The sequence below is a fragment of the Anas platyrhynchos genome, chromosome 21 (genome assembly GCF_047663525.1).
Source record: "Anas platyrhynchos isolate ZD024472 breed Pekin duck chromosome 21, IASCAAS_PekinDuck_T2T, whole genome shotgun sequence".
Classification (NCBI taxonomy): Eukaryota; Metazoa; Chordata; class Aves; order Anseriformes; family Anatidae; genus Anas; species Anas platyrhynchos.
The window spans coordinates 5483851-5509416 of record NC_092607.1 but is presented as its reverse complement, the minus strand read 5'-3'; the positions used below and the strand labels follow the sequence as shown (position 1 = coordinate 5509416).

Here is a 25566-nt window from a genome sequence, read left to right as displayed (position 1 = left end):
GGGGCGGTGACCGGAGCGGCCCGGGCGGCGGCGGCGGCAGCAGCAGGAGGAGGCCGAGGCTGAGGCGAGCGCCGAGCGCGGCCGGAGCCGTCCCGAGCCGCCGCAGCCATGTCGGGGTTCTTGGAGAAGATATTTGGGGTGGGGGCCGGCGGCAAGGGCGGCGGGAAGGGCCCGTCCCCGCAGGAGGCCATCCAGCGGCTCCGCGACACCGAGGAGATGCTGAGCAAGAAGCAGGAGTTCCTGGAGAAGAAAATCGAGCAGGAGCTGGCGGCCGCCCGCAAGCACGGCACCAAGAACAAGCGCGGTGAGGGGCCGGGGGGGGGGTGTGTGGGGGTGTTTGTGTGAGCCCTGCCGCCGGGCCCGGTTCCCTGCGCCTCTTGTTTGCCTGCTGCGGCCTGGGGCAGGCCGGGGGTGGCGTTAAACGGGCAGAGGGCAGGCTCAGGTGGGGTGGAAGGAGGAAATTCTTCATTCCCAGGGCGGCGAGGCCCTGCCCTGGCTGCCCCAGGAGCTGGGGGTGCCCCATCCCTGGGGGTGCCCAAGGCCAGGCTGGGGGGGGCTGGGGGCAGCCTGGGCTGGGGGCAGGGGGTGGCACTGGGTGGGCTTTGAGGTCCCTTCCCACCCAAACCCACGGGCTCTGGGCTCTGAGGCCTCTCCCCACGCCTCTCTGTGGGCAGCGGAGGCATTGCCTTTCCTTGGAGGCGCAGGAGGGAGAAGAACCTGCCCGAGCTGCAGGATTCTGGGTCAGGCTAATTGAGGTCTCCGAGCAGAACAGGATCCCGAGGAGTAATTAAGGAGCTGTGAAAACGAGAAGGGCTGAGGATGGTTTTCTGGTGGAAAGCCAACCCCCCCCACTCCCCCCCCCCCCCCCCTCAAGGAAACTTTTATTTTTTTCTCCTCTCCGGAGCCAAGAGGCCAGTGTTAATGCTGGGCTCTGGGAGAGCCCGTGGGTTTCTGCTGGCTCGCTGGGAAGTGAGTTCTCCTCGGGACACGCCGTTTGTTTCTGCAGAGTTCGGGGTGTCACTCATCAGCTGAGCTGGGACAAATTCCGTCTGCGTGTTTCTTTTTGTCACATGGCTGTGTGGATTTATCTCTCTCTGACTTCAGGCTGTTTTATAATCCGGAAATTGTGACTGGTGCGAAGTCACTTTTTGTAACTTAGGGGAAATTTGTAACTTAGGGGAAAAATAAAAACAAATTGGTTTTACTTAGGAAAGTCTGCTTTTAATGGGAATGTTTTTATCTAATGGAGACGTTTTAAGCAACTCCAAAAAAAAAAAAGCTAACTTATTAGGGATGGTTTTTAAGGATTGGCTTTTTATTGGATCTGAACTTTTAAAAGACCCACCTCTAAAAATCCTTCCAGCTTTCTTACCTCTCTGAGACTCCTGGATTTCCCTCTGGAGGTTTTTATCCCCGCTCTCTGCCAAGATGCACGGCCGGGAGGTCTCGCTGTTGTTAGCAGGGGCTGCTGTGGAAAGCAGGCAGGGGAACCTGCACATCTGCAGCAGTGGGCAGGGAGCTTCACGGGGGGATGGAGGCGCCCTGGGGAACGCGGAGCGATGTTCCTGGGGGGAGGATGCACGTCCTGCCCCCTCGGCGTCACGGCAGGAGCCGCGCTGTGCTGCTGGCACACCGAGCCCTTGTTCGGCTGCCAAGCGGACGCGGTTTCTGAAGGCTCGTTCAGCAGCTCCTTCGGCACCCCTGGAGCCAGAGGGAAGCACAGAAACTTCTTACAGCACCTGCCCCAGGCACACGCAGGGCTTTTATGAAGTTATGGACGTGTTTTGTGTGTGTGTTTTTCATCGTCTGCGTGGAGGGTGTCTGGGCTGTGCAACCAGGCAGCTTCTCGTCAAATTCTGAAGTTACAGCGAGTAACCAGCTGGTATAAACGTCCTCAGCGTGTCCTTAGGCTGCGTTGCTTCTTGGCACGGGAGGCTTTCAACTTGTGCTAGGAAGTTTTTTTTTTTTTTTTTTTTCTTTTTTTTATGGTCTTTCTTTTCTGGCTGCACGCTGTGGCAGTTTTACGACCGCTGTGCCTCCGGAAGGGACTCAAACACTGGGATGTTGACAGGCAGCAGTTTTTTTTCTTTTTTTCTTTTGCTCTACCAATTCCTTCTCCACAGCACCCAAGTAGCTCCTGGGGAGGGGGAAGGCAACAATCTGCAAGGTCAGGTGGCTGCGAAGGCGTCGGTGCTGTTTTCGGTGTGTGGTAGGGAGAGCAGCAGCTCCGGCTTTCCTGCGGTTACCGTTTGTTGTCCATGGGGTGGAAAACTGCCAAGGAGAAGGTTGGTCATCCTTAGAACGGGATGAAAAGATGCAAGTGAGTGTTCTGCCTGCCGGAAGGACCTGGGTTGTGCCTGTTTTGTGGTGTTGTCTCTGTAAGTGCCCTGCCTTTTCTGATGGAAACCTGGAGGTGAAGTTGTCTCAGTGGGAAGTTGACAGCAGGGGGAGAGCCCGGGTGCCCTGCCGGGTGCTGCTTTTAGGAGCAGCCCACCAGGGATCAGATCCAGAGAAAATCAGTGCAGTCCCGTGCCAGCCTGCTGCTGGGTTTTACCTTTTGTCAGCGAACACGAGGTCCCCAGTCCTGGAAAGAGGGAGAAGCTGACACCACGCTGATGTGCAGTAGCTATATTCAGGTGTTAGCAGGAGGCTGACGCTTCATGGATTTTCTACCAACTCTGATTCCTGCCAGCTAGTCAGCTCCTCCCGCTCTGTAAATAAACACAGTGCTGTTTTTTCGGCACCAGTGACCAAGTACAAAATGGATGCAAAACCACAGCTAAATACCAGCTGTGTAATTCAGGCTTTTCCTGGGAAGAGAACACTCCTGTTGTCTGCCTCACGCCAAAAAAAGAAAGCCAAACAAGAAAGCTGGGTGGGAGCTGAAGCTGAAAGTCGAGGCTTTATGCTCCCTGTCATCTTTCAGCAGACCCTGGAGCTGCCGCAGGCAGGCGGGCAGGTCGGCTTTCAGCTCCAGGTGCTGAACTGGAGAGCACAGCTTCAGTGCGAGAGCGGGGATAGCACATCAAAACACCTGTGGAAAAAGTTGCACAAAGCTCCCCCCAAACCTGTGGCTCTGCCAGCTGCGATGTGGTGACGCCGTGCTGCAGCCCAGCCTTCCTCTCTTCCGTGTCAGAGGGGAAGCCTGGTGTGCTGGCAGCCACTGCCTTTGCTTTTAGTGCTTTTTTATGGCTTTTTCTATCGCGGTGTGTCATGTGCTGGATTCCAGGAGCTCGGTAAGCTCAGCTCTAGCTCATACAGCCTGCTGAAGGGCTCCTGGGCTGGGTTCGGAGCTGCAGTCACACAGCAGGCCACATGCTGCTGGCTGGAAGGCTGCTGCCAGGATTTGGATGGATTTGTGCTCTCCCCAGTGAAATCCTTACCTGGAAAAAAAACCTGGAGCTGTGAGCGCTGCCCTCCCTGTTGCTCTGGGGTGCTTTGTGCCGCTCGCACGGTGTGCAGTGTGAGCTGGGAGGATGTGGCTTGGCCTGCAGGCAGCGAGGCTCTGCACGTCTGGCAGGAGCAGGGTGTAAAGCCAAACATCCCCATTTACTCGTGACACCCAAAAACGCATCATTTTGCAAAACTAAAAGCTGGAGTGGCGTGGGCACTTCAGTGCTCTCTGGATTTGCAGCCGGGTGTCCTGCGAAGCAGAACTTGTGGCACAAAGTGCCTGGAACGGACAGGGCGCAGTTGGAGGATGCTAAAAACGCTCACATCAGACATGGGGAGAGCCCTCGGACACCTGATGGCCCCGGGGAGGTTCTGCTGGTGGCCAGGCCAGGAGACTGGGGCACCGCAGACCTTCCTGGTGGTACCGGGGTGCTGAAATAGGTGGCTGCTGCTGGGAAGGGCATGGGCACAGCTGGATTTGCTTTGTAATTTTGGGGTTTCCCCAACTTTTTCCCCTTCTCATCATCCGTGTTGGAATTGGAAAATTCATGAAAGACGTTAAAATTTTCAGCTCTCAAACTAGCGAAACTTCCCCAGATGAGATGTTGAGGGAAGTGCTAAATATTGTGACAGCCTCAGTGAAATTCTTCAGTGTGGTGACACTGCAGTGGGAGCTACATAGAGCTGGAAAAAGGGTGACAGATTCCCAGCCAGTAACTTCATTCCCCGGGAAGAACAAGTCTCCAAATGAGCCACTTAAAGGTAGGGTCTCACGGATTTTGCGTCTTGGTCTAAAAACTATTGCTTAAACTTAGGGATTCTTAATTCCTGTCAAAGAAGAACTTGTTGAGATGTTGAAGAGGAGCTGTTTCTGTTCTTGTACAGCTGAACCTCTCCAACACGTTTCTGGCAAGGAGACTCAGAGGAAGACAGTTTTTTCATGGGATTCTCTTTAGCTGGGCGTCCTTCAGCAGTCACAAAATAAAGAAGAAAACCCACAAGGAGCATTTGCGGTGTGTAAGGATCCTAAAGAGCCCTTAACGAGCACACTTTTTTCATCCGAAACCCTTCAACATTTGTTGAATTCTGAATAATGTCTCTGAGTGCGTATAAATATCAAACTGATGTGAAGTAGGGTGCAGGTTTCTAACAGCGAGCGATGTTAGGGGGCACTTGGAGAGGGTGAGAGGGTGATTTACCCCAGCGGCCGCAGGGAAAAAGACAGAAGTGCCCAGGACGGCTCGCCTGGAGATCATCTCAGTGAGGATTATTGACCAGAGGATTGCTGTTGTGGTGTTCAGAGAGCAAAGAAATCAGCTTCAAAGGGTTTCTGTGATCCTGGACCTTTAACCTCGCTTCCCGCAGAAGGTTGTGCCCAGGAGGAAGTTCCTCGTCTCGCCAGCTCCGGCCCCACAAGCTTCGCTCGGTGATTTTCAGCCCGAGTGCCCGAGTCACCGCCTTGACGGTAAATCCCCTTGCAATCATGGGTTGTGACCTTCGGAAGCACGCTTTCTGTGCTCATAAAAATGGCTATTTCTGGCTCACTGGTATAAGGAAGGGTGGCGAGGAGGCATGTTAGGCTTCCAGTACAGCTCCTCCCACCCCAGCTGTGGGGTGCGGAGCCACGGGGCTGGTCCCGGCGTGCTGTGGGTGCTGCTCGGGCAGAGAAGTTGGTTGTCACCGCTCTGCTGGGTACTGCACGGAGCAGAGCTTGTGGTGCTGGTGTGCAGGGGTGCTTTCTTCTTGCTCATCCCCCCCTTGTGTATTTCTACGTTTTTAAACCATGAATCTGTGTTGTTTAGTTCAGTCCCTTGCACTGCTTTCTTCAAGAGGAAGTTGTAATCTTCTTGGTTTGAATTCAGAGAGGGCAGGAGCCTTCTTTTACTCTGCCTGGGTTGAGATGCTTTCCTCGAGTAGTTTTAATCAGCCGCTTAATCTTTGAGCTAGGAAACATTGCCGTCCTTTGAGGAGAGGGTTTGGGAACAAATAGATGCTTTGTAGACAGACACAGAAAGATAAATGGAGAAAAAAGACAGAGCCCTGGTCTCTTCCCGGGCAAAACCACCACCGCCTCTCGAGGAGGGGCACAGGAGGCTGCTGCCAGCCCTGGTGGCTGCTTTCTGGGAGCTTTGCTAGAGGCATTAGGGCCTGGTAGTGGGGGAAATGTGTGCTGATGGCTTCAAGCATTCAGCATAAAGGGACTTTTAGGCCTGCGTGTATCCTCTGGGCATCACAGATCCTGGTAAGTGATCTTCCCTGGGAAAGAAATGCGGCTGCTTTACCCTGTGTGAGCCTTGGAGTTGATGTGAATTTATTTTTAACCACGCTTGAGTGCCTCTTTCTCCCATCCGCTTCCACACCGCGATGCTTAAAACCAAAACTCTCTTCTCTGACCTCTGACGTTTTGTGCTGAATGTAGGCAGGTGATTCACGGGCCACCAGTTAGGAACAGGCTTTGGTGCTGCTTCCTGGCCCTGTTTGCTTCCTCTGCAGTCCCTCGTCCGAGCTGGTGTGCTGTTAGTGTCCCTGGAAGGCTTCGTGTTCCTTCGCAGCTGGAGAGGTGTCACCAGCGTGCAGGACAGGCACGAGGCTCTGCTGGAGCAGCTGAAGGGCAGGAGGTATTTCCAGCACCGGTACCTGCGCCAAAAAAAAAAACAAACAGGCAGAAGTGTGAAGGACAAGGGTGCTCTCTAGCTGCTGTAACAGGACCGGGGGGTTTGGAAACAGCCCAGAGGGTTGTTGTCAGAGCCCAGAAGTGCTCTGAAAAGGTCTGACCTCTGGTCCCTGAGCAGATAAATGAGTTGCCAGCTGCTGCACGGTGCGAGCCCTGGCTGCTCTCACCTTCATTGGGACGTGCTGCGGGTTGCTTGTGGCAAGGTGCTGCCTGGGGCTTTTCTGCTGGGGCTGAGCCCCTACGAGCGTCCTTCAGCTCTTCTGAGCCAGCAGGCCTCAGAGCTAGGTCGCTTATTCAAGGCTGAGCTCAGAGCTACGAAGGAATTTTGGGAAGCGTGGTGGGATTTATCATTGCTGGGTTAACATCGAGCCTTCTGTCTGCTTGTAGCATAGGAGGGTGTTTTCTGATTGCTTTAAGTTAGATCTCCGTGGGATTTTTGTGAGACACCGTGAGCCGCTTGCTAATTCTCAGTGGAGTGGGAGATTAACAGGCACTGTCAGAGGGGAGGCCGCTGCCAGCCAGGCAGCAATTTGTGTTACGCTTTGTGGTGCCTCTTGCTTATCCCATTTCAAGGGCAGCGAGGATGTTGTTGATGATTATATTTTCTGCCTAGGCAAGCAGCAGGAAGATGGAACCACGTTTTCAGCAGCAGCAAAAATAATGAGGCTGCTTCTGTCAGGTGAATTAGAGACGGGCTGACGGTACAATGTGCCGTGCCGTGAGTCCCTCACCTCTGGTGCCTGGGCTTTGTGAGAGGGGCAGGAAGACCCCTTTGGGAAGCCTCTCTGCTCTTCTCTCATGGTATTTATTTTGGCACGACACGGCAGGCACAGTATACATGTTTTTTTGAGGCTCTAATGGAACTTTTTCGTTGTGTCTGAATATGGCTGGCGATCATTTCTGCTGCTGTCTCTGATTCTGCCATTTCTTCTTGCCAGAGAGAACTGAAAAAATCGGATGTGAGATCACCCCCACCCCAGCTGCAGCAATCAGAGCTATTAACCCATCTTCCTCTGCTTCTGTTTCAGGTGTCTGGTGTAATGCTACCAGATCGCTGTGCCATTCCTTCCAGTTACAGGCGGGAGGTGGGCAGGCAGAGAGTGTGCACCTTGTGAGCCGTCAGTCAGGACAAATTCCCCGGGTTCACAACGCCCGGAGCTCCGTAGGAGCCTGGTTTGGAGCTCAGTGAAACTCCCCAGTGTTTTTTGCCACCGTTCCCAGTGCTCCTTGAAGCACCTGGTCCTCCTGCTCTCCTCAAGCTGAGATGTGTTGTTGCCAGCAGAGCCTGGAGCTCCAAGAAAAAGGAGTCCTGAGTTCTTGTTTCTGTATAAACCAGTCTGTATTTTCCTACTAAGGATATTTAAAAGCATTTTTTCAGTAGGGTTGCTGTGGGCGTAAGTACCCCATCAACACTGCTTGTCCTGCAAGTGTACAAGCAGGACTTACTTGCAGCAGGGCTGTTGATTTTTGATGGACTTACTGATGTTCTGAGCCAGTTTTTTCTCTCTGAATGCAGTATTACTTAGCAAAAAATGTGTTTTTATTATCCTGCTAACTTCTGATTGCTCTGACCCTTTTTCTTATTTCATTCCCAAACTATTGTAAATATTATGAGGGAGATTTTAGGCTTATATTGGCTCTATTAATAATTGTTTACTTACAGGTTGAAATATCTTAAAAATTACATAAAATTCTTCCAGATAGCTTTTTTTTTTTTTTTTTTTTTTTTTGAGAACAAAGTGAAATTATTTGGGTGAACTGTTTTGCTCTTTCAGACTTGTAAGCCCAGACAGAGGAGGATAGTCTGGCAAAACGACTCTGCCCTTTTCACTCATGAATGTTCATTTATCGCACAGAGGAGTGGCTGAAAACCATAACATGAGTTCCTGCTTATCAGCTGTGCTGGAGCCCTGGCTGCTGTTGTGCCTTCTTTTTGCTCTCTGTGGTCGAACAGTAAGCATAAAGCTGCTGCTGGCCTGTTGGGGAGGGCTACCACAGAAATTCAAGGAGGTAGGAAACTTAAAAGTAATAATAAAAAAAAAAAAGCGCAAAAAATTAACTAATATTTTGCAGTTCAGCAACTGAAGACTGAAAAGGAAAGAAGGAACGCATTTTTATATGTCAAAAAGTTTGACTTCCTAAGGAGGCTGTGAAATTTTCTTCAAATTTGCTTGTGCACGTGTTTTTCCGTGCAGGAAATTGAAAGCAGTTTTCACCCAGAGCTCTGACCGTTTACATCTTTATCAGTGCAAATTGGGTCCAATGTCCCAGCTGTAGCTGGTAATAAAGGCGAGGAATATGTCAAACTGCCATATGGAAAAGATCCCTTGGAGCTTGCTCACCAGCTCTTAATGGGTAACAGGAGTCACCCAGCTGGCTGTAAATGTATTACCTTCCAATTTAATTATAATAATATACATTTCTGGTTTTTCTCCAGTGGGTACTTGCCTATGAAAAGTGCTGATAAATTTACTAAAATTCAAATAAGTTTTGTTACCCGCTGTTAGGTTTTGGAGGGTATTTAAAGTGTCTGGATACCCTCCTGCACGTTGGGGTTAGGAGGCAGAGCACCCACTGTCCCCCTTCAGGCTGGGGGTTGTGAAATTTGCCTAAAATCCTGTGTTAGTGCTAGCGGGCTCTAGCTGTTGTCTTGTGAAAACTAACTTTGTGTAACCATCAAATGTTTTTGCTATCACGGGGTTTGCTTTGATTTATTAAGCGAAGATAAGCATTGATCTTAGGATTTTTATTTTTAAATAGTTAATTCTAAGCCTACCACCATGCTGCTTGCATCGATGCATCGAATCCAACGCTGTTCAGCAGGTTGAGTTGGTCATCTGTCACTTTGTTCTGATGGGTCAGCAATCGCTGTCCTTTTGTGATTCCTGCGAGAGACTTGACCTAAAAAGAAAGGAGAGGGGGGGAAAAAGGCAAGCCAAAAGATCCCCTCCTAAAGCAGCCAGTGCTTTGAAGTGGTGCTGCTGTTTTTATATAGAAATAGGCTAATTCAAGAGCAAGTTAACCCCAATCTGAAGCCTTCCTGCTTTTTGGGAGGAGAAATACCTGGCGTTACCTAACAACTTATGTGGAACGTGATGAGGGAAGGCTGTCAGGGTGATGCTACAGCCCGCTCGCTGCTTTCTGAGCAGACACCGTGTTTCCTTTTCCCGTGCCTGCTGTCCTTCACTGCGTGTCCTGTGCCGAGGAGCTGGTGAGGGCTCAGTGCAGGGCCTGGCATCACGGGCCTGCCTTCTGCATCCCAGCCACACCGCATGATCCAGCGCAGACCCACTGCTGGATAACTCACTGCTGATGGGTTGGGATCACAGCCTGTCTGTGCTTCGTCCTGCACAAACGCAGATTCTCTCGTAAGAAACGCATCGCCCACAGTTTGGTGGAAGTCCCAATGAGAAAAGCATTAATCCTGTTTGCTTGGAGTGTCTGAATCTCAGGCGCTTCACAGAAGCTGCTCTGGGATGCTGGTTTGGTGATTTTGCAGTCTCATACAGCTTTTTATTCCAGGGTAAGGAAATGATCTACATTTTCTGCGTGTGACGAGCTCCTTCTAGAGAAACCTGCTGCCAGGGTGCTAGCAACAGGTTCTGGGTCGCAAGCGAGGCACGTCAGGCAGGGTCAGGGAATAAATGGTTTGGGTTTAATAGCTGGTTGCAGGTCCTGCTGAGGCAGTTCCGCAGCAATTACAGGTGGGTATTGAATTGCGTTGCCTGCCGATTTAATTGCTGTCTTGGAAATAGTAAAGGCATAATTAGAGGTGCAGGTCCTGAGGTCTCCTCTTTCATGGCTGCCTCTTCGTGAAGAGCAGAGCTGGGCTGTGTTACATCTCGACTGCAAAGGCACGTCCGTGCCTTGCATCTGTGTGAGACGCCGTCGTGCTGCAGGGCGTTCTGAAGCCAACTGGCTTGTCTTCGGATGTATTTCAGGTTCTGAAAATGGATGTTGCGGAGAAAGATTTAATGCAGTTCCTTTCAGAGGAAGTATTTATAGCTTTGACTTCATTGAAAATGTAATAAAAATGTGTAGTTCTGGTAGCGCAAGGTATTTGTGCAGGTGGTGAGGGCTGTTCTGCGGGATAAAAGCAGCAGAGCTGCTCATCAGTCCTCCGAAATCGACACTTAAATAGGAGAGCGGAGATAAAGTAGTTATAGATCTAACCAGAATCATCCCCTGAGCTGTACGCTTCCATCTGATACCACTGCTCTGTGAAGTTAACAGCAACGTGGACAATTTATAGCCCCAGAGACACCTGAAAATTAAGAAGTCAGTCCTAGGAGGGAGGTGGAAAACCAACTTAATTGTAACAAGGTTGGAAAAAAAACCACACGCTTTTAAGTATTTCACTTGAAAGTAGATGCATTTGTATTGATACTGCTTGTTGTTAGATGGCAGAAATGATCAGTTAGTGGCCTGCGGGGTCTGCCTGTGGTCCAGGCTGAGCTGTGGACAGGGACGTGGGGAGCACGGGGTCAGCACTGCTTGCAGAAAGGAGACCCCAGAGGCACGTGTCCTCTCGCTGCTGGGCTGTGTGTGGGACTCAAACTGCCCGGAGTTGGAGGGTGAAAGTGATGTGGGTGACCGAACTGAACTTGGTGTTTTGTTTTTTTTTTTTCAGCTTAATAAAATCTTCTACTTATAAACACAATACGTGGGGATAGTTAAGCAAGGGAACGTGGATGAAAATAAATTGTGGGGAGTTGTGACCCTCTAATCTGCTGGCTGCAGCATGGAGGGATTTCTACAGCTTCATCTTCCAGTAGGTCTGGGTGAGCATCCAGGCCAGGGGAGGGTGGATCCTCAGGGGTCCTCGCTGCAGGGGGGGGCGCAGAAACCTCGTGGCCCCGGCTGGGCTTGGTGCTGGGGGCGAGCAGTGGGGGCACGCCGAGCCTGGTGGTGGTGGGGCTGCAGCCCAGACCCATGGGCTTGGCCCTGCGTGTTGAAGGAGTACGTAGCTTGTTTCTGCAAAAGCAGGAGCCTTGATCTCTCTTACTTTCTCCCCTGCTAACATGGGAAAGGAAGGACAGACGGGAAAGGAAGGACAGACGGAAGGAAGGCAGCGAAGGCCGGGCAGCGCAGTTCTGGTTCGCTGAGCTGGCGTGCTGGGGACGGAGGGAGGGGTAGGATTGCACAACCCCTGATACACCCCAACCACGTGCTCTGTCACCATGATGCTCGTGGTGTTTGGTGTCTCAGGGCTCGCTTAGTACGTAAGCAGGAAGTGTAGAGAAACCGTGGCTATTCTCAGGGAAAGCTACAGGGGGGGAACTGTACGTAAATCACAGTGCTTGGGTTTGTGTAATGGTTATAAACCCCCTGGTTTTGCCTATAATTCTCCTTAATGCACAAAGGCTTCACTAAAAAATTGTTCTTTTGCTATCTGACGCTTTCCTGGCATCTGTCAGTGTATAAGCACAGCCTATTAACAGTTTTATCTTCCTAAGATAACTCTGTATATCTTTAATTAAGCAATTAGTGCAGCATGAACCAGACTGAAAGTGCCAGTAACGCGCTGCTCTGTGCTTTGTGCCTGGCACAAAGCTGGGACGTTCCAGGTGAGTCTGTGTCGTGTCCCAAAAAACGCCTTCGTGTTACACGGAGACCCCTTCATGCCCTGCTCCTGCCACATGGAAACTGCAGCTGCTGCCACCAACACTCGTTGGGGGGGGATTTGCTGATTGTTGGGGTGGCAGCCACCGAAATGGCCTGTGCTGGAACAACTGAGGTGATGTTCGTTTGTCCTTGTGATCATGTCTGCGAAGGCAGCCTGTGGTACTCTCCAAGTGTGCTTGGCAGCCGAAGCTGCAGCTGCCCAAAGGACTTCTTTATTCCTCCAGGATGCTGGGGTAATTTGAAAAGGATCAAAACGAGTGTATTCGTAGCCAGTTGCAGAGCTGGGGGTCTATGTACAGCTGCTGGGTGCTAGGGTGTTATCTTGAAGGGCTGTCAAGCTTCTCAAGATGGCATCTGACAATACAAGAGGTGTCTGCTGGCTTAATCTGCTCTGAGGAAACAAGCTATTTTGCTTCTGGTGCAGGAATTTACTCAGCGTGTCACAAAGTTATCGTGGCTCTAGTAGAGGAGATAAGGGAAGCTGCCAGGATTTCTTCCTCTTTAGTCCCCCACCTCTCCAAAATATCTGCTAGGGAATTGTAACAGGGACAGGCAAAGGTTTGAAATAGTGTTGTAAGTTAAGAAACGGAGAGGAAGGCTGTCACAACAGCGGTGTGTGTCCAAGCTGCGTTTTTAAAGTGGGTGGATGTGTATTGTATAACCAAGTCCATGACACCGTGAGCAAGAAATCTGCTCTCAGGGGAGCAGCAGTGCCTCGGAGGGAAGTTGTTGTCTCTCGTTGTGTTGTACTTGGTCCATCAGCAACAGTGCTCGGTAGGTTTTGCCTCCGCACAACCCCTACTAAACTTTTAACCATGTCCAGGTGAGGCCACGTGTAAATCTGACTCCTTGTCACCGTGCCCTCGGATCAAGCGTGCACCAGGCTGCTGCTGCCTGCCAGGGTGCCTGCCCTGCCTGGGAGGAGCTGAGTGCTGCAGGAGGAGCTGGACCAGTCCACACACAGTTTATTTATTTGGGACTACTTCTCTCTACGTCCAAACACGCTGCTTCTCCCTGCAGCTCACAGGAGTTCAGCTGGCCGGCAGGGGCAGCAGCAGCATAACCTCGTGTGATGCTGTGCCAGCAGCTGTGCTGTGCCGCTTGGCTGAGCGAGCAGAGGTGTTCCCAAGCAGAGCAGCTCGCAGGGTGAAGCCTGCTGTTTGCTCTAACGTGGCTTCTGCCTTGTGGTCTGTTACGGCTGACGGGGCCATGCTGAGCCCTCGAGTCACTGCTTGGCTCGTGTCCTTCTGGAGGCAGGGGATGGATGGGCAGCTCACGTTCGGCCACAATTGAGCAATGTTTTTGAAGGAGGTAAATATAAAACAAAGAATAGAAGATGTTAGACATTGCTCTGTACCTCATACTATTTTTTTTACAGAAGGTGAGGGGCTGTCTGGGGCACAAATCTCACAAATCCTACTTTTTTTTTCCCTTCTGTTGATCAGCTGCTCTTCAGGCCCTGAAGCGTAAGAAAAGGTATGAGAAGCAGCTTGCACAGATTGATGGCACATTATCCACAATTGAATTTCAGAGGGAAGCCCTTGAAAATGCCAACACGAACACGGAAGTGCTTAAGAACATGGGGCTTGCTGCTAAAGCCATGAAAGCTGCTCACGACAACATGTAAGTTACTCCCCTCTTTTTCTGCCTGTAGCAATCTTTAGTTTGGTGTTTGCTTGAGCTGCTAAATACCAAGTTTTTCCTAAAGAACGGTACAGTGAGTGTAGCAAAATCTTTTTAAAAGGCTGTAACTTAAATAAAACTAAAATATTAGGTATATTTGTGTGTTGACCAACACTTTCTCAGTTTGGTATCATGTCATATGATGCCAAGCAAATAATGGCAAATGTACTTTGTCCAACAGAAGGCTAGCATCAGTGTTTAAAGCAAATGGGGGGGGTGTACCACTGCAGATCCACCTCACAACAGCAAGAATTTTAAGTCTCAAGGGGGGAGAGTTAAACTTCTTTCTTTGCAATTTGCATTTGTAGCAGTTTCTTTGGAGTTTGTGTATGTAGCAGTAATTAAAGGTAAACTACATTATGGGAATGTTGTACTTGTTCCAAAAGCAGATATTTTAGATGTAATATAATAATGCTGGATTAGGGAACAGAGCAAATTATTATTAATGTCATAATACAACCCAAAACCTCTTTGTACAAGGTCTCTGTATATAATTGCTGTGAGCTAAGCTTCTTGGGAAAAGTAGAAAAAAAAAAATAGTTTTGTTTTGAGATCAGGGTGTGAGGTGTAGGAAGATAGAACTTAGACTTGCATGCAAAATATTTTTTGAGAAAGAACCTTGTGAAATGTCACCATGGTGTGGCATTATTATAGAAAACAGGAAATACGGTCATAAGTGCTGATTGGGAAAGTGCCTGATTTGCCTACTCTTTCCTTTTGTTTTACAGGGATATTGATAAAGTAGATGAGTTAATGCAAGACATTGCAGAACAGCAAGAGCTGGCAGATGAGATTTCAACAGCCATCTCAAAGCCAGTAGGATTTGGGGAAGATTTTGATGAGGTATGCTTTGAATTTTCCTCTGTTTAAGTGAAATCGTTTAATATCTGCATGCTGCGTGTATCTAGTTATAGTACTGGGATATAAAATCTCTCCTGGAATGTGTTACTTGCTGTTTCTACCAGTACATACAGCAGTTGTGTACCTGATTTTATGCTGAGAATGGTCTGGATGACTCGATCTGATAACATTTAGGCTTGCACTATCTTCTTTTTTCACTGCTTTCCCCACCATCTTCAGTCTACAAGAGAACAATACAGGAATTCAGACAAAGATTCAGATTCCTTATCTCTCTCCTGCTCTGATCCTGTGCAATTAAGCTCTTTTCTGCGATAACGTGACCAGCTAAATCTGCTTGATAATAAATATGATCTAAAAATTTCTTTTTCTTTTCTCTCCTTTATAAAACTAGGATGAACTTATGGCGGAACTAGAGGAACTAGAACAAGAAGAACTAGACAAAAACTTGCTGGAAATAAGTGGTCCCGAGACAGTACCACTACCAAACGTGCCCTCAATAGCAATACCATCAAAGCCAGGTATTTATGGACCAGAAACATCCTGGGTTTTTGTAACGCACACTCACTTAAATTCTAGCTCCTCTGATTTAAGAATCTGAGCTACAGGCAGCACAGACACCTTGCTTGAAACAGCTTCATGAGTTCAAAATCACATCTGGTGACGTTCCTTCAAGGAGCTAACCTGCCTTTCACAGTAACTATGGGAATTAATAACTATCACAAGAACAGTTGTTACCTGTTCTAGCACTTCCAGTTTATCCACAGCCTAGATGATGCTCAGGGTAGAGTCAAGTTGTGGAAGAAGGAAGCCAGGGGGAACCTTCTACCAGTCACTGCTGATCCAGCAGGGAAGTAATATTGACAAACAGACCGTGGATATAAAAGGAAAGGAATTGAAAGCAAATTAGCTCTTAGAATTAGTCCCAGGCTGGTTCAGATATCCACACTGAAGCATGCTTCCTTGCTGCTGTTTATTTTTTAAATGTTATTCCCATTTTTCTGGCTTTTGGGAGGAACTCACTTGTATATCCTCAGTCTCCTATTTGGAGTCCGTGGTTGCCTCCTCTGTCTGACATTTGCACGTATTCAAGCCAGACCGTACCAGACTTGTGGTCATGACAGTTTTAGAACATGTATACCTAGCAAAAATGGGTGTGGTGATGTAATGTGAAGAGTGGTCAAGAAGTGTTAGTATTTACACAGTTCAAAGCTGCTGTTAAATCTGACCTAATCATTTTTCTGTGAACTAGAAGTGATACCTCGTGACTTAAAGTTGAGTGGGAAAACCTTTGACATGTATTAATGGAATGTGAAGCTTTACTACCCAGTTTGTTAAATCTGCCATAAGGCATTACAAGTAGAGCTGCAGAGACTACGGCTTATTTTGTGTGCTTGCTTAGGAGGGGAAAAAAGGTCCAAAAAGACGGAGGACAAAAAAAAATACTCCCAACTAGTTGTCAGTGTACCTGTAAAATTATCTTGCTGCTTTCCAGGCTAATTAAAGACTTGGGAAGCAGCAGACAATACCAAACAACAAGGTCTGCTTCAGATGGCATGCTATCAAGATTGCTCCTTGCGTGCTCTGTTTTGTTTCAGTGTAATCGATTTTGCACTTTTTTCCTGGTTCTGTTTTGCTAGGCAGAATCGTTGGTAAGTGTTGATGAGAAAGGAGTGAATTCCATCAAACTATCTGGAGCCTGAGACAATCCAAATTCAGATCCAACAGCAGCAGGAAACGTTTAAATAAATGTGGGCATTACCTTTTTATTTCATAGCTGTTTTGATGAGGTTTGTTTTCTTAGTGTTGGTTGGATATGGACATTAAAACATACCGACTAAATAGACCTTCTGCATTATATTAGCTAGTAATGACTGCTGACTAGTCAGGGGCATTATAATTGTACATGTTGCAGCAGCTATACAGCATAACGTGACACTTATGTAGGCATACCACTTAAAATAATAAATCATAAAAATTATGAATGTTTTTCATAGAAAAAAACTGAGTGTGCAACAGTGTCTTACAGGATTGGTTAAGCTGATTTTTCATGGAAATTTGAATCCCACTACTCTGAATGACATACTAGTCCCCTCTTACTTAAAGCTGCCTTCGAGTCCAGCATTTTGGAAAACCTGGGATTCTGGGGATGGTGCTGGGTGGATTTTTTCCTGTTGTTGTTTGTTTCATTTTGTGTGCTTTTGTTTTCATTCATTGTTTTTCACTTAAAATTGACTTAATACAGACTGGGGTCAAAAGTATTTTTGGTCTCCATGGCCCAGACTTCCAAAGGGACTGCTTTTCCTACCAGCTCAGGGGCATGCTTAGTGTGTCTTCTGCAGCAGAGGTGACTCTTTCCTTCTTTTCAGTGGATGGAAAACAATTGTGAGCTTTCCTGCTTTTCCAGTTTTCAGGAGCTGTCTGGATTTTGACTTAATCAGTCTGAATTCGAGTTTTGTTGTTGTTGTCTGCCAACTAAATGGGTGTCTGAAACAATCCAGGCAGAAGCTGTTTTTGTTTAGTGGAGACCGGAAGATCTTAATTTAGAAAAACAAATTCCAAATCTTTACAAGGAATGGGTTTTGAGTTTGACTTAAAGCTGACTCAGTTCCCTCTTGCATCATCTTAATGAAACCTTTATGTAAGCCATTCTAAGTATTAATTATTTGACACTTTTTTTTTTTTCCCTTTTGAAGCAGAGTGATTTTGAAGCTGAAACACCTTTTTTTGAAAAAAGGAAATCCCTTTTTTGGGTGTTTTCCAAAGTTACTGCAGCTCTTTCTTGGTTAAAATATTTTGCTAAGTGGATTGTTTTAATTGCAGAAACCAGATTTATCATGTAACATCGTAACAAACAGCATGGTTTGGTCCCTTGAAAGGACCAGACATGATAGCATCATGCTTCCTAGTAGCTGCACGAAACCGAGTCCTGGTGCTCATGGCATGAGGAGGGGAGTAGCACAGAGCTAGTGCTAGGTAGCTTCAGCCCAAGAGTTGGACTCTTCTGACACAAGAGTTGGAAGTCTCTCAGTTCCAATCTCAGCTAGACCAAAACACAGTACCTCTGTTTTATTGGGCTTTGAGGACTTACAGATGGAGTAAGGGAATTTGTTTTTGTTTGGGAGACTGTGTGATACTGGAGATAGGAGATAGGTTTCTGTACGAAACTAAATCCTTCTGGGAGGGGCTCAGAAACTGAGGGCTCAGGGTCTGCTCCTTTGTGGCGTGGTGATTATGGAAAACAGTAGATGCCACTGGTGTACTCATCCTGACCTTCATGTATGTTTGCATTCTTCCTATGTTTTTTTCATATTAAAGGGGCAACATCAGAATATTTAGCCCACAGTAGCTTTTCAGAAGGTACCTTCAATTGAAAAAGTCTTGTGTAATTTTTTTTTTCCCCTCACCTGGCATTTGGTGCTTCATTTATTGGTTAGGTCTTCTCTCCCCCAACAAATGGGAACGCTGTAGGGTTCTGTCAAGATTTCCTTTCTTAACTTACTGGTTTTCTTTTAATATTTTGCAGCCAAGAAGAGAGAGGAAGAAGAGGATGAAGACATGAAACAGCTGGTAGCTTGGGCAGGGGCAGGCGAGCAGTAACCACAGCAGTAAATGGCTGGAAAAAGACTTTGATTACCTATTCTGGGTGCAAATATGTTGTGTTGAGGAGAAAGCATAAGCAAAATGTCTTTACTTTTAATTTTAACCTGAAGCAGTGGGAACTGCATTGCTGTTTTCTGCATAGTGAGGTCTGCACGGAGGAAAGAAGGAGGAGCAGGAGGAATTGCCTGCGGTTTGTACGGTTGAATTTCTGTAAAAAGGTATTTGCAAAATCAAACATTCGGCTTTTGGACTGTGCTAATGCCACTGCTGGATCTTCATCTTCAAAAGTTTGGGCCATATTAAATTGACATAAGCTGAAAAACACTCTGTAATTTTAAGTCAGTTTAAGTGTGTTTAGAAGTCTTGTAAGGCATTTTAAAAAGGAAAAGTCGTAAGCCACCATCGGCTTCTTATTGTGTTTAGGTGCAGGATTGCTTTAGGTTTTTAGTTCTTTGCAAGTTATGTTTATATCCCTTTACTGATGTGTGGCTAGCCTTGTGTTTGTCACCGCAGCAGCGTAGTCACTATTCCCATTTTAATTGGTGATAATGATTTGCAGTTGACAAATGCATCTTGGAAGTTGGGAAGATTTAAATTTCAGTTGTACATTTTTCTACATAGCACTATGATGTTTATTGCTTTTTCTGTGATAATAACCCATTCAGATACATGCACACAATTATTTTAATTAAGAAACTACTATGGATTGCACTGTATTAAATATCTTGATTAATTTTCATCTGTGACTACTGCCATCAGTTCCTTATGATGTTGAAGTTATCCGAGTCCATTATGTAAGTGCCATTTGGCCTCTTCCTGCACGAGTGACATCTACTCTTTAAAGTTAGTTGAATGTTGGTTGTATAACTGTAGCTTAGTTGTATAAAACTAGAGTTTTAGCTGAGCAAAATTGCCAGAGGACTCAGAGCTCTTACTCTAATAATCTTCTGGGGCACAGTGTCAAAGTCCACACTAAAGAGAAATGAAAGCTGGGTTAATACTGGAATCAACAGGTTTAAGGATGGCTGAGAGCCTTGGCTTTGTATTTTTTTGTCATAGAAATAACTCCCATTGTACAGTGTGCAAACAAAATGCGTTTTAAAGCTCTGGTATTGTATAGGAGTTATGACTGACAATCTCAAGTGCAGTGAAGTGTCTTAGCAGAAATGTTCAGGTTTAGCTGGGAGAGGAAAAAGCAGTCCCCTAGCACTTAATGCTTTTAAGGTTGCTGATGCAGAAGCTCAGAACCTGTGAGTGACAGAGGCACCACCTGGCAACCCAGCTGTTTCCTGGGTCGTGTTTTCTTTCCTGTTCATTTAGCCAATTGCTTCAACTCAAGGAAGAGCCTGGTTTGCACAGCAAGAAAATGCAATAAAGAGCATCAAGATTCCTGTTTACATTTAGCCAGATGGCTGGGACAATCTTGTTTCTTTTAACTTTTTTTTTTTTTTTTTTTGAGAAATGATAGGGTGGTTTCTTAATCCTACGTTTTATTAGCATGTATGAGGATTGATCACTCTGTCTCTGCTTTGATATCACTGGATTCCTTGATATTGTGCATCATATCAGGGAATAGCAAAAATTCTTAGAGTGAAACTTTTCTGCCTTGCTTAGGCTCATTCTGTGGGCAAAACGTAGCTGTAAAGAACACTGAGATGCAGCACAGGAGGCAGCAGCTCTCGGTGGTGAGCAGGCTTTCTGCAGCTTTGCACCCAGTGCCCAGAGTTTCTCCCTTCCCAGGAGAGGCAGTCTGTCTCCTGACAACAAACCGCTCAATTAACTTGCCCTCCTTGGGCACCTCAGTTTGCAGCTGCATCGGTATTTTCCTATTTTCCATGCTGTTAATTGTTAAAGGAGGCAAGCAGAAAACTGGGATCTGGATATTTTCAGATTTTGGTTAATCCTGCTTGTGTTTTTTTTTCTTCTTTTTTTTTTTTTTTTTTTTTTTTTTTCCAACAGAGAAGTTCAAACTGTTGCCTGTGTCTTGGATACTGCTGTATTTAAAGTAGGGCACAAATGTAGTCCAGGCTGGTGGACCTCCTCACAGCTTTGCCCTTATGATGCTCTCGACCTTCTGCAGCGGGATGGCTATTACCTCTGCTATGCAGGTAGAGAAACCAGGGCTTTTTATGCTGTGTGTTTGGGTTAGGGGAGTTGGGGAAAAAATTGCTGCATCGTGGCTGCTTCAAGGCTCAGGAGTTGAGCACACCAAGGATCTGCTTCCTCCCTTCAGAACAGGGTGAGCAGCACAAAGAACCCTTGCAGAAGCTGCACCAGAGAGTGGCTGCGAGGGCTCTGCTTCCAGCAGCTGTCTGCAAACCTCAGCGCTTGTCCTGCCCCAGGGCCGGAGAGCGCTCGTGTCGGCACAGCAGATGGCACTGTTCCCTCCCAGGAGCAACGAGAATCCATTGCTCAGCCCAACACTGCTTTTTGGGAATAAAATTAGGCTTCAGTCTCATTGGATCTTTGCCTTTTTAGATGTATAGAGGGCTTTTCTTTGTGCCTTTCCTGGCCTCGTCTCCAGCAGGCACTCTTTCTGGGAATACCGTAAGGTGCAGCCGTTTGTGTGATAACTTCCAGTGCAGTGTTAAATAAGAGGAGGGAAGGAGGGCTACATCAGGCACTGCTGGGGCAAAGAACTTTCCAGTTGCTTAATTGATGGGTTATAAGCTATTAATTCACACTAGTAAGGAGCTCTTGGGAAGCCCTTTATGGAGCTTTCCTGCTGAGGGCCGTGAAGAGCCCCAGGAGGAGCGGTGGCCCTGCTGCACAGCTCCAGGCACAGCAGGAGCCCCACCGTGTGTCCTGGGGGGGCAGCTGAGCACGGAGCCCCCCGGGAGCCACCTGGGGGTGCAGCGGGGGGGCAACATGCTCACTGCAAAACACAATTTACTCCTTGGTGCTTGGAGCACTGAGGACTTGGGAGGGGAAGGCGCTGCTGCTCCAGAAAAAGCTGGGCAGCACTGGCAGCCACCGAGGGAGAAGAGGCTGGGGTTGAGCAGGTAGGGAAAAGGGGGGGCAGCAGGGAGCAGGGTGTGCTTGCTGCCCGCCAGGATGTTTTTCTGGGCACCCTGGGTGCCTCCTGCTGGTGTCTGCCCACAGCAGCGCAGCGGGGGGCGTCTGGGACCTTGGGGGCTTTTCCAGCTTGGAGAACCACAAGGAAGGCAGGAGCTGAGGGGCTGTCCCAGCCGGACCTGCATCACTCCCCTGCCTGAAGGTCACCCCCAGCGCGGGCAGAGCCCCTTGGCTGTGATTCCCTGGGGTGCTGGGGACAGGGGCAGCACCATGGCCATGTCCCTCCATCCCCAGAGCTGCCATCACTGCCTGTGACTCCCTCTGCTCCCCTTGCAGCCACCTATTTTAGTCTCAGCCCTCACATTAAAAGCCATTGGCCTGTTTGAAGGCTCCGAAGGCAGCGTGTTCATGAAATTAGCCCGTCTGTGGGATTGGGTTTGTTCTCAGTGAAGAGGTGTAATTCTGCTAATCGATGTAATAGGTTAAACCCTTTTATTATGGCTCTGCTCAGAGGAGCTGGAGTTTGACATTTGTATGCTGTGCTCACGGCTCCCTTTCTCCCTTGCTAGTTATTTTTATCATTATTTTGGTTCTTATGACAGAATTGCACTCTGTTCATCTGGAAAGCTCTCCTTGCTCTAAATCCTGCTTGCGTTCAGCTTACTCTCAGCCCTGTGGCATATAAAGGAGCTCTCCTGATTTAATTTTCAAACACAAAGGGCCATTAACTCAGAGTGATGCCTCCCCATGGCTCCCAGCAGCCTCCCACCCCTCCCTTTGGGCTTTTTGGCTCTGTCCCAGCCTGGAGCTGGCAGCGAGCAGGGCTTTGAGGCTGCGTTTTGGGACCTCACCGGAGGTTTCCCCTTGTCTCACCTGTGTGCTGGGAGCCCGCTGAGGTCTTTCCACGCCTTGTCCCAGAGCTGTGGCCACGAGCATCCCTCATCAGCTGTCCTGTGGGTCTGATTTTGGGGTGGTGCTGTGCAGAGCCAGCAGTTGGGCTCCGTGCTCTATGGGCTCCCTTCCACCTCGGGGCGTTCTGTTCTAATTTAGAAACGTGCTCCAGAAGTTTACGGACTTGTGATTTAATAAGGGTATGGGAAGCAAGAGAGAGACACCTAGATGGAGGTATAAATACACCTCTCAGGAGTCCAGGTACTACCAACAGGTACAAAGCACCATGAAACCCCTCGTGCAGGTTGCTGCTCTCTAAAAGGAGCAGCCTGCACACACCCAGGGGTGCACGCACGTCCCCCACCCTGCTCACAGTGCCCACGGACACAGCTCAGCAGCACGGTTCCGCAGGAGGAGCAGCTCTGGCTGCATCCCGGTGCAATATCGGGCTTGAACGCTTGGAGGCAAAGCTGCATCTCGGGCCAGGCAGCTGAGCAGCAGCTCCACCTGCACCTCCCTGCCCAGCGCTGGGAGCTGGGGGCACCCTGGGGCTGCAGGGATGTGTCCAGGAGCACCTCCCGGCCTCTCCCCCTCTCCTGAGCTGTGTGAAATTCCTCTGAATTAGGGACGGGGTTTTAAGCACAGGGAGTATAAGCTGGCTGCCAACTGTTCACAAACAACAAAAAAAACCACCATTTTTTCCTCATTTGCTTTTCGTTTTCATCTCCCTCTTCCTCCAAGGCTGACATCAGGCCTGGGAAACCACCGGGGCTGCATGAGGGGAGCTTGGGCATTTTGGCTCCCATGTCCTGGTGGGTGGTGGGGACAGCACCGCTGCCCGGGGGTGGCTTGGGGACACTGGAGGCACCTGGCAGAGAAGCTACTGAGCATGGAGGTGTCACCTGCCTCTCCAGGAGCATTTTCCTGGGGCACACTGAGTGTTGTGGAGCCCAGTTTTGCACCTTCACAGACGCAGCCGCGTGGGGAAGCGGTGGCGTTGGGGCCCTGTGTCCCCTGGGGTGTTCTGGCCCTGGATTTTGGGAACTAGGCGGGGTCCTGCCCTGAGCCCTCTTTCTTGCTGTTCTGGGGTGCCTCAGTGGGTGGTTGATGGCAGGGGGGGGATCAGGCTTGTCAGCACGATTGATGTGGCCGATGCCAGTGAATTGTTTCTGCCTCATCGGTGGGGAAAGCAGCACAGGAGCCCCCTCTTGGGGACCGCAGCCACCACCCGTGGGCTGCCTGTGGCTCCGTGCTGGCCCCCGGCTGGCCGTGCTCCTCCTGTGCCCACGGCACTGCCTTGTCCAGCTCAGTCCTTCCTCCCCTTCCCCTCTGCGGGAAGATTACAAAGTGGAAATTTGCCATATGGCTTCTTACGGACACGTTATGCTGCTTGTGGGGCCGTAACGTGGGCCATTTCTTGGAGTGCTGTGCCCAACCCTAACAAGCCTGGGTGACACCGGGCAGGACACCGGAGCTCGGCGGGTGTCCCGTGTCACCCTGCTGGGATTTTTTCACCCTTTGTCTGCTGCCTGCAGGCACAGAGCAGGTGCTAAAGCCCTTTCCATCTGAATGGAAATTTCGTCCGTGTCATGGCACAGCCACCCAGCCCTGATGGAGCACCACGGTGAGCCCTATCCCACGAGCACAGACAGCAAGAGCACCACTGAGGTCGTGGTTTCAGGCTGTGCAGAACAACCGTGGCAGAGCTTTAAGCAAGTTTTCCACCACCCAAGCTCAATTTGAGGATGGCAATATTTAAATTCAGGCCTGGGATTCTCACGTGCTGCTTCTGTGGCTCCTCTGCCTCCTTCCCGTTGGGCTGGGAGGGCAGAGCGGGCAGGGTCGAGCCCCAGCGGCCCCGGCTGCTGCTTTTCCCTTCATTAGCATGGAAGCAGCGTGCGGATTAGCTCGCCCTGCTGAGCCTATTATAGGTTGCCAGTTTTCTGTACCAGCCAGCTCTGTGGCTGTACAATGTGTAATTCGCGATCAATTTACCTGAAGTTAAAATACAAAGGAAGGGAGGAAACAGGAGAAAAAAGAAAAAAAAAAAAAAAAAAAGGCTTTTCAGCTTGGCAGCTGGTAATACCTCAATAGCTGCCACTGTGGGCTATCAACTGCACTTTACAATCCAATATCTGACATTGTTTCTTAGCCTCACTCGGTTCAGTTTCACCTCCATCCTGGGCAAATATTGACAAAGCTCTCATAATCCCGCTGGTGCCATTGCAGAGAACTTCATTTTGTCTGCAGCGCGCTTGGTGCCATCTCCGTGCCCTGCGCGGCTGCCAAGAGAGAAAAACACCGAGTTAAACACAGAGGGGATGGGCAGCAGCTTGCAGACCCCCGGACAACCCCGATGTCCCCCAGAGGGACACCCTGGGTGTCCCCTTTAGTCCCTTTAGGGACATCGCCCTGCAACCCGATGGGTAGAGCTGGGCCAGGGCCTGCGTCCTGGAGGTAAAATCCCAGCGCTTGAGTGGGAAAGCCCCCAGTCGTGCTTTCCATTTGTCAGCAACACGGGGGTTAAATCACCCATCTCCATCAAAAAGTGTGCTTTTTATGCAGTGAGGCAGCAGGATTTCTCATCCACAGCCTCCGCAGCGTCTTCACCCAACCCGAACGCTGCCGCATGTACCCGAGGGACCGGCACGGGGGCACCGAGATGGATGTGCTGAGCCGGGAGTGATGGATGGACGGGATGGATGGCAGCAGGGTGGCAGGGGAAGAGAAAGCTGATCTCAATCGACTGGTTAACGACTTCATAAAGTCACTGACTTGTTGGCAGCGCCTGGCAGCTCATTTTTAACAGCAGCAGCCCCGTGCTCAGCCCCAGAGCTGGCTGCCTGGGAAATCTGAAACGCAATAAGCAGCTCTGAGACTGAAAGCAAGCTCAGTGTGAACCACGTCGCTGCCTTCCCTGCACCCCGTCCAGAGGCGTGGGGAGAGGCCTCAGAGCCCAGAGCGCACGGGTTTGGGTGGGAAGGGACCTCAAAGCCCCCCCAGGGCCATCCCCTGCCCCCAGCCCCCCCCAGCCTGGCCTTGGGCACCCCCAGGGATGGGGCACCCCCAGCTCCTGGGGAAGCCTGGGCAGGGTCTCACCGCCCTGGGAATGAAGAATTTCCTCCTTCCATCTAACCCAAACTTGCCTTCTTTTAGTTTAAGCCCCAGCCCTCAGAGCACCCTCACAGCCTCCTCTGGCCCCGCTCTGACAGGCCCACCCCTTCCTGTGCTTCAGGTGGGTTCTCAAGAGAGCATCTATAGTATAAATTAACCATAATTATATAATTTATTCTTTTTAAAGTCCCATTGTGCTGCTTGGTAAGATGTTGGGCATCACCAGTGATCCTCCTGATCTCTGCTCCTTTGATTACCCCCCCACACCTCCTCGCTCTCTCTCCAGTCCCTCCACAGCCCGTGGTGGCTTCTCAGCATGGGGAGAGTTTCTTGAAAATCCTTTGCCCTGCAGCTCCGTCTTCATCGGCAGCTGCAAGCCAGGACTTCATGGTCTCATTTGAAACCATCGCCCTGAAAGCTTTCAGGACTCTCACCCCCCCACCTGCATCCTCTCCAGGTCTCTCTCCTGTCACATCCGCGTGGAGCAGAACAGCTTCTGCTATGGAGGAGGCTCAAAAAAAACAGGTTAAAATAGTAAAACCGACATCCTTGCTTGGCCCTAACTTCATAACCTCGTTCTGGGCACAGGTGCAGGAGGCATTTACCTGTTTAATCAGCCGGCTGGCAGCAGTGGGGGGCCGCGCGCTGGGGGTGCGGGGCTGCATCCCCGGCGAGGTGCCAGTCACGGAAGAAAAGCCTCTCAGTGCGGC

At 49.3% G+C, this 25566-nt stretch overlaps 1 protein-coding gene across 1 annotated transcript; it reads left to right on the top strand.

The window, feature by feature from the left end:
• On the top strand, nucleotides 1-18575 carry CHMP4B (charged multivesicular body protein 4B). The gene is made up of 5 exons (XM_038166281.2): nucleotides 1-304; nucleotides 13138-13315; nucleotides 14104-14218; nucleotides 14628-14754; nucleotides 17760-18575. The coding sequence occupies exons 1-5, from the start codon at nucleotides 109-111 to the stop codon at nucleotides 17831-17833; spliced, it is 690 nt and encodes a 229-aa protein (XP_038022209.1). The 5' UTR covers nucleotides 1-108; the 3' UTR covers nucleotides 17834-18575.
• The last annotated feature ends 6991 nt before the right edge of the window (nucleotides 18576-25566 follow it).

Bases quoted from the DNA above. Each gene is read 5' to 3' on its own strand.
- CHMP4B (XM_038166281.2), top strand. From the start codon at position 109: ATGTCGGGGTTCTTGGAGAAGATATTTGGGGTGGGGGCCGGCGGCAAG. The intron at 305-13,137 runs GTGAGGGGCCGG...TCTGTTGATCAG, and splicing joins CGGCACCAAGAACAAGCGCG to CTGCTCTTCAGGCCCTGAAG. The intron at 14,219-14,627 runs GTATGCTTTGAA...TTATAAAACTAG, and splicing joins TTGGGGAAGATTTTGATGAG to GATGAACTTATGGCGGAACT.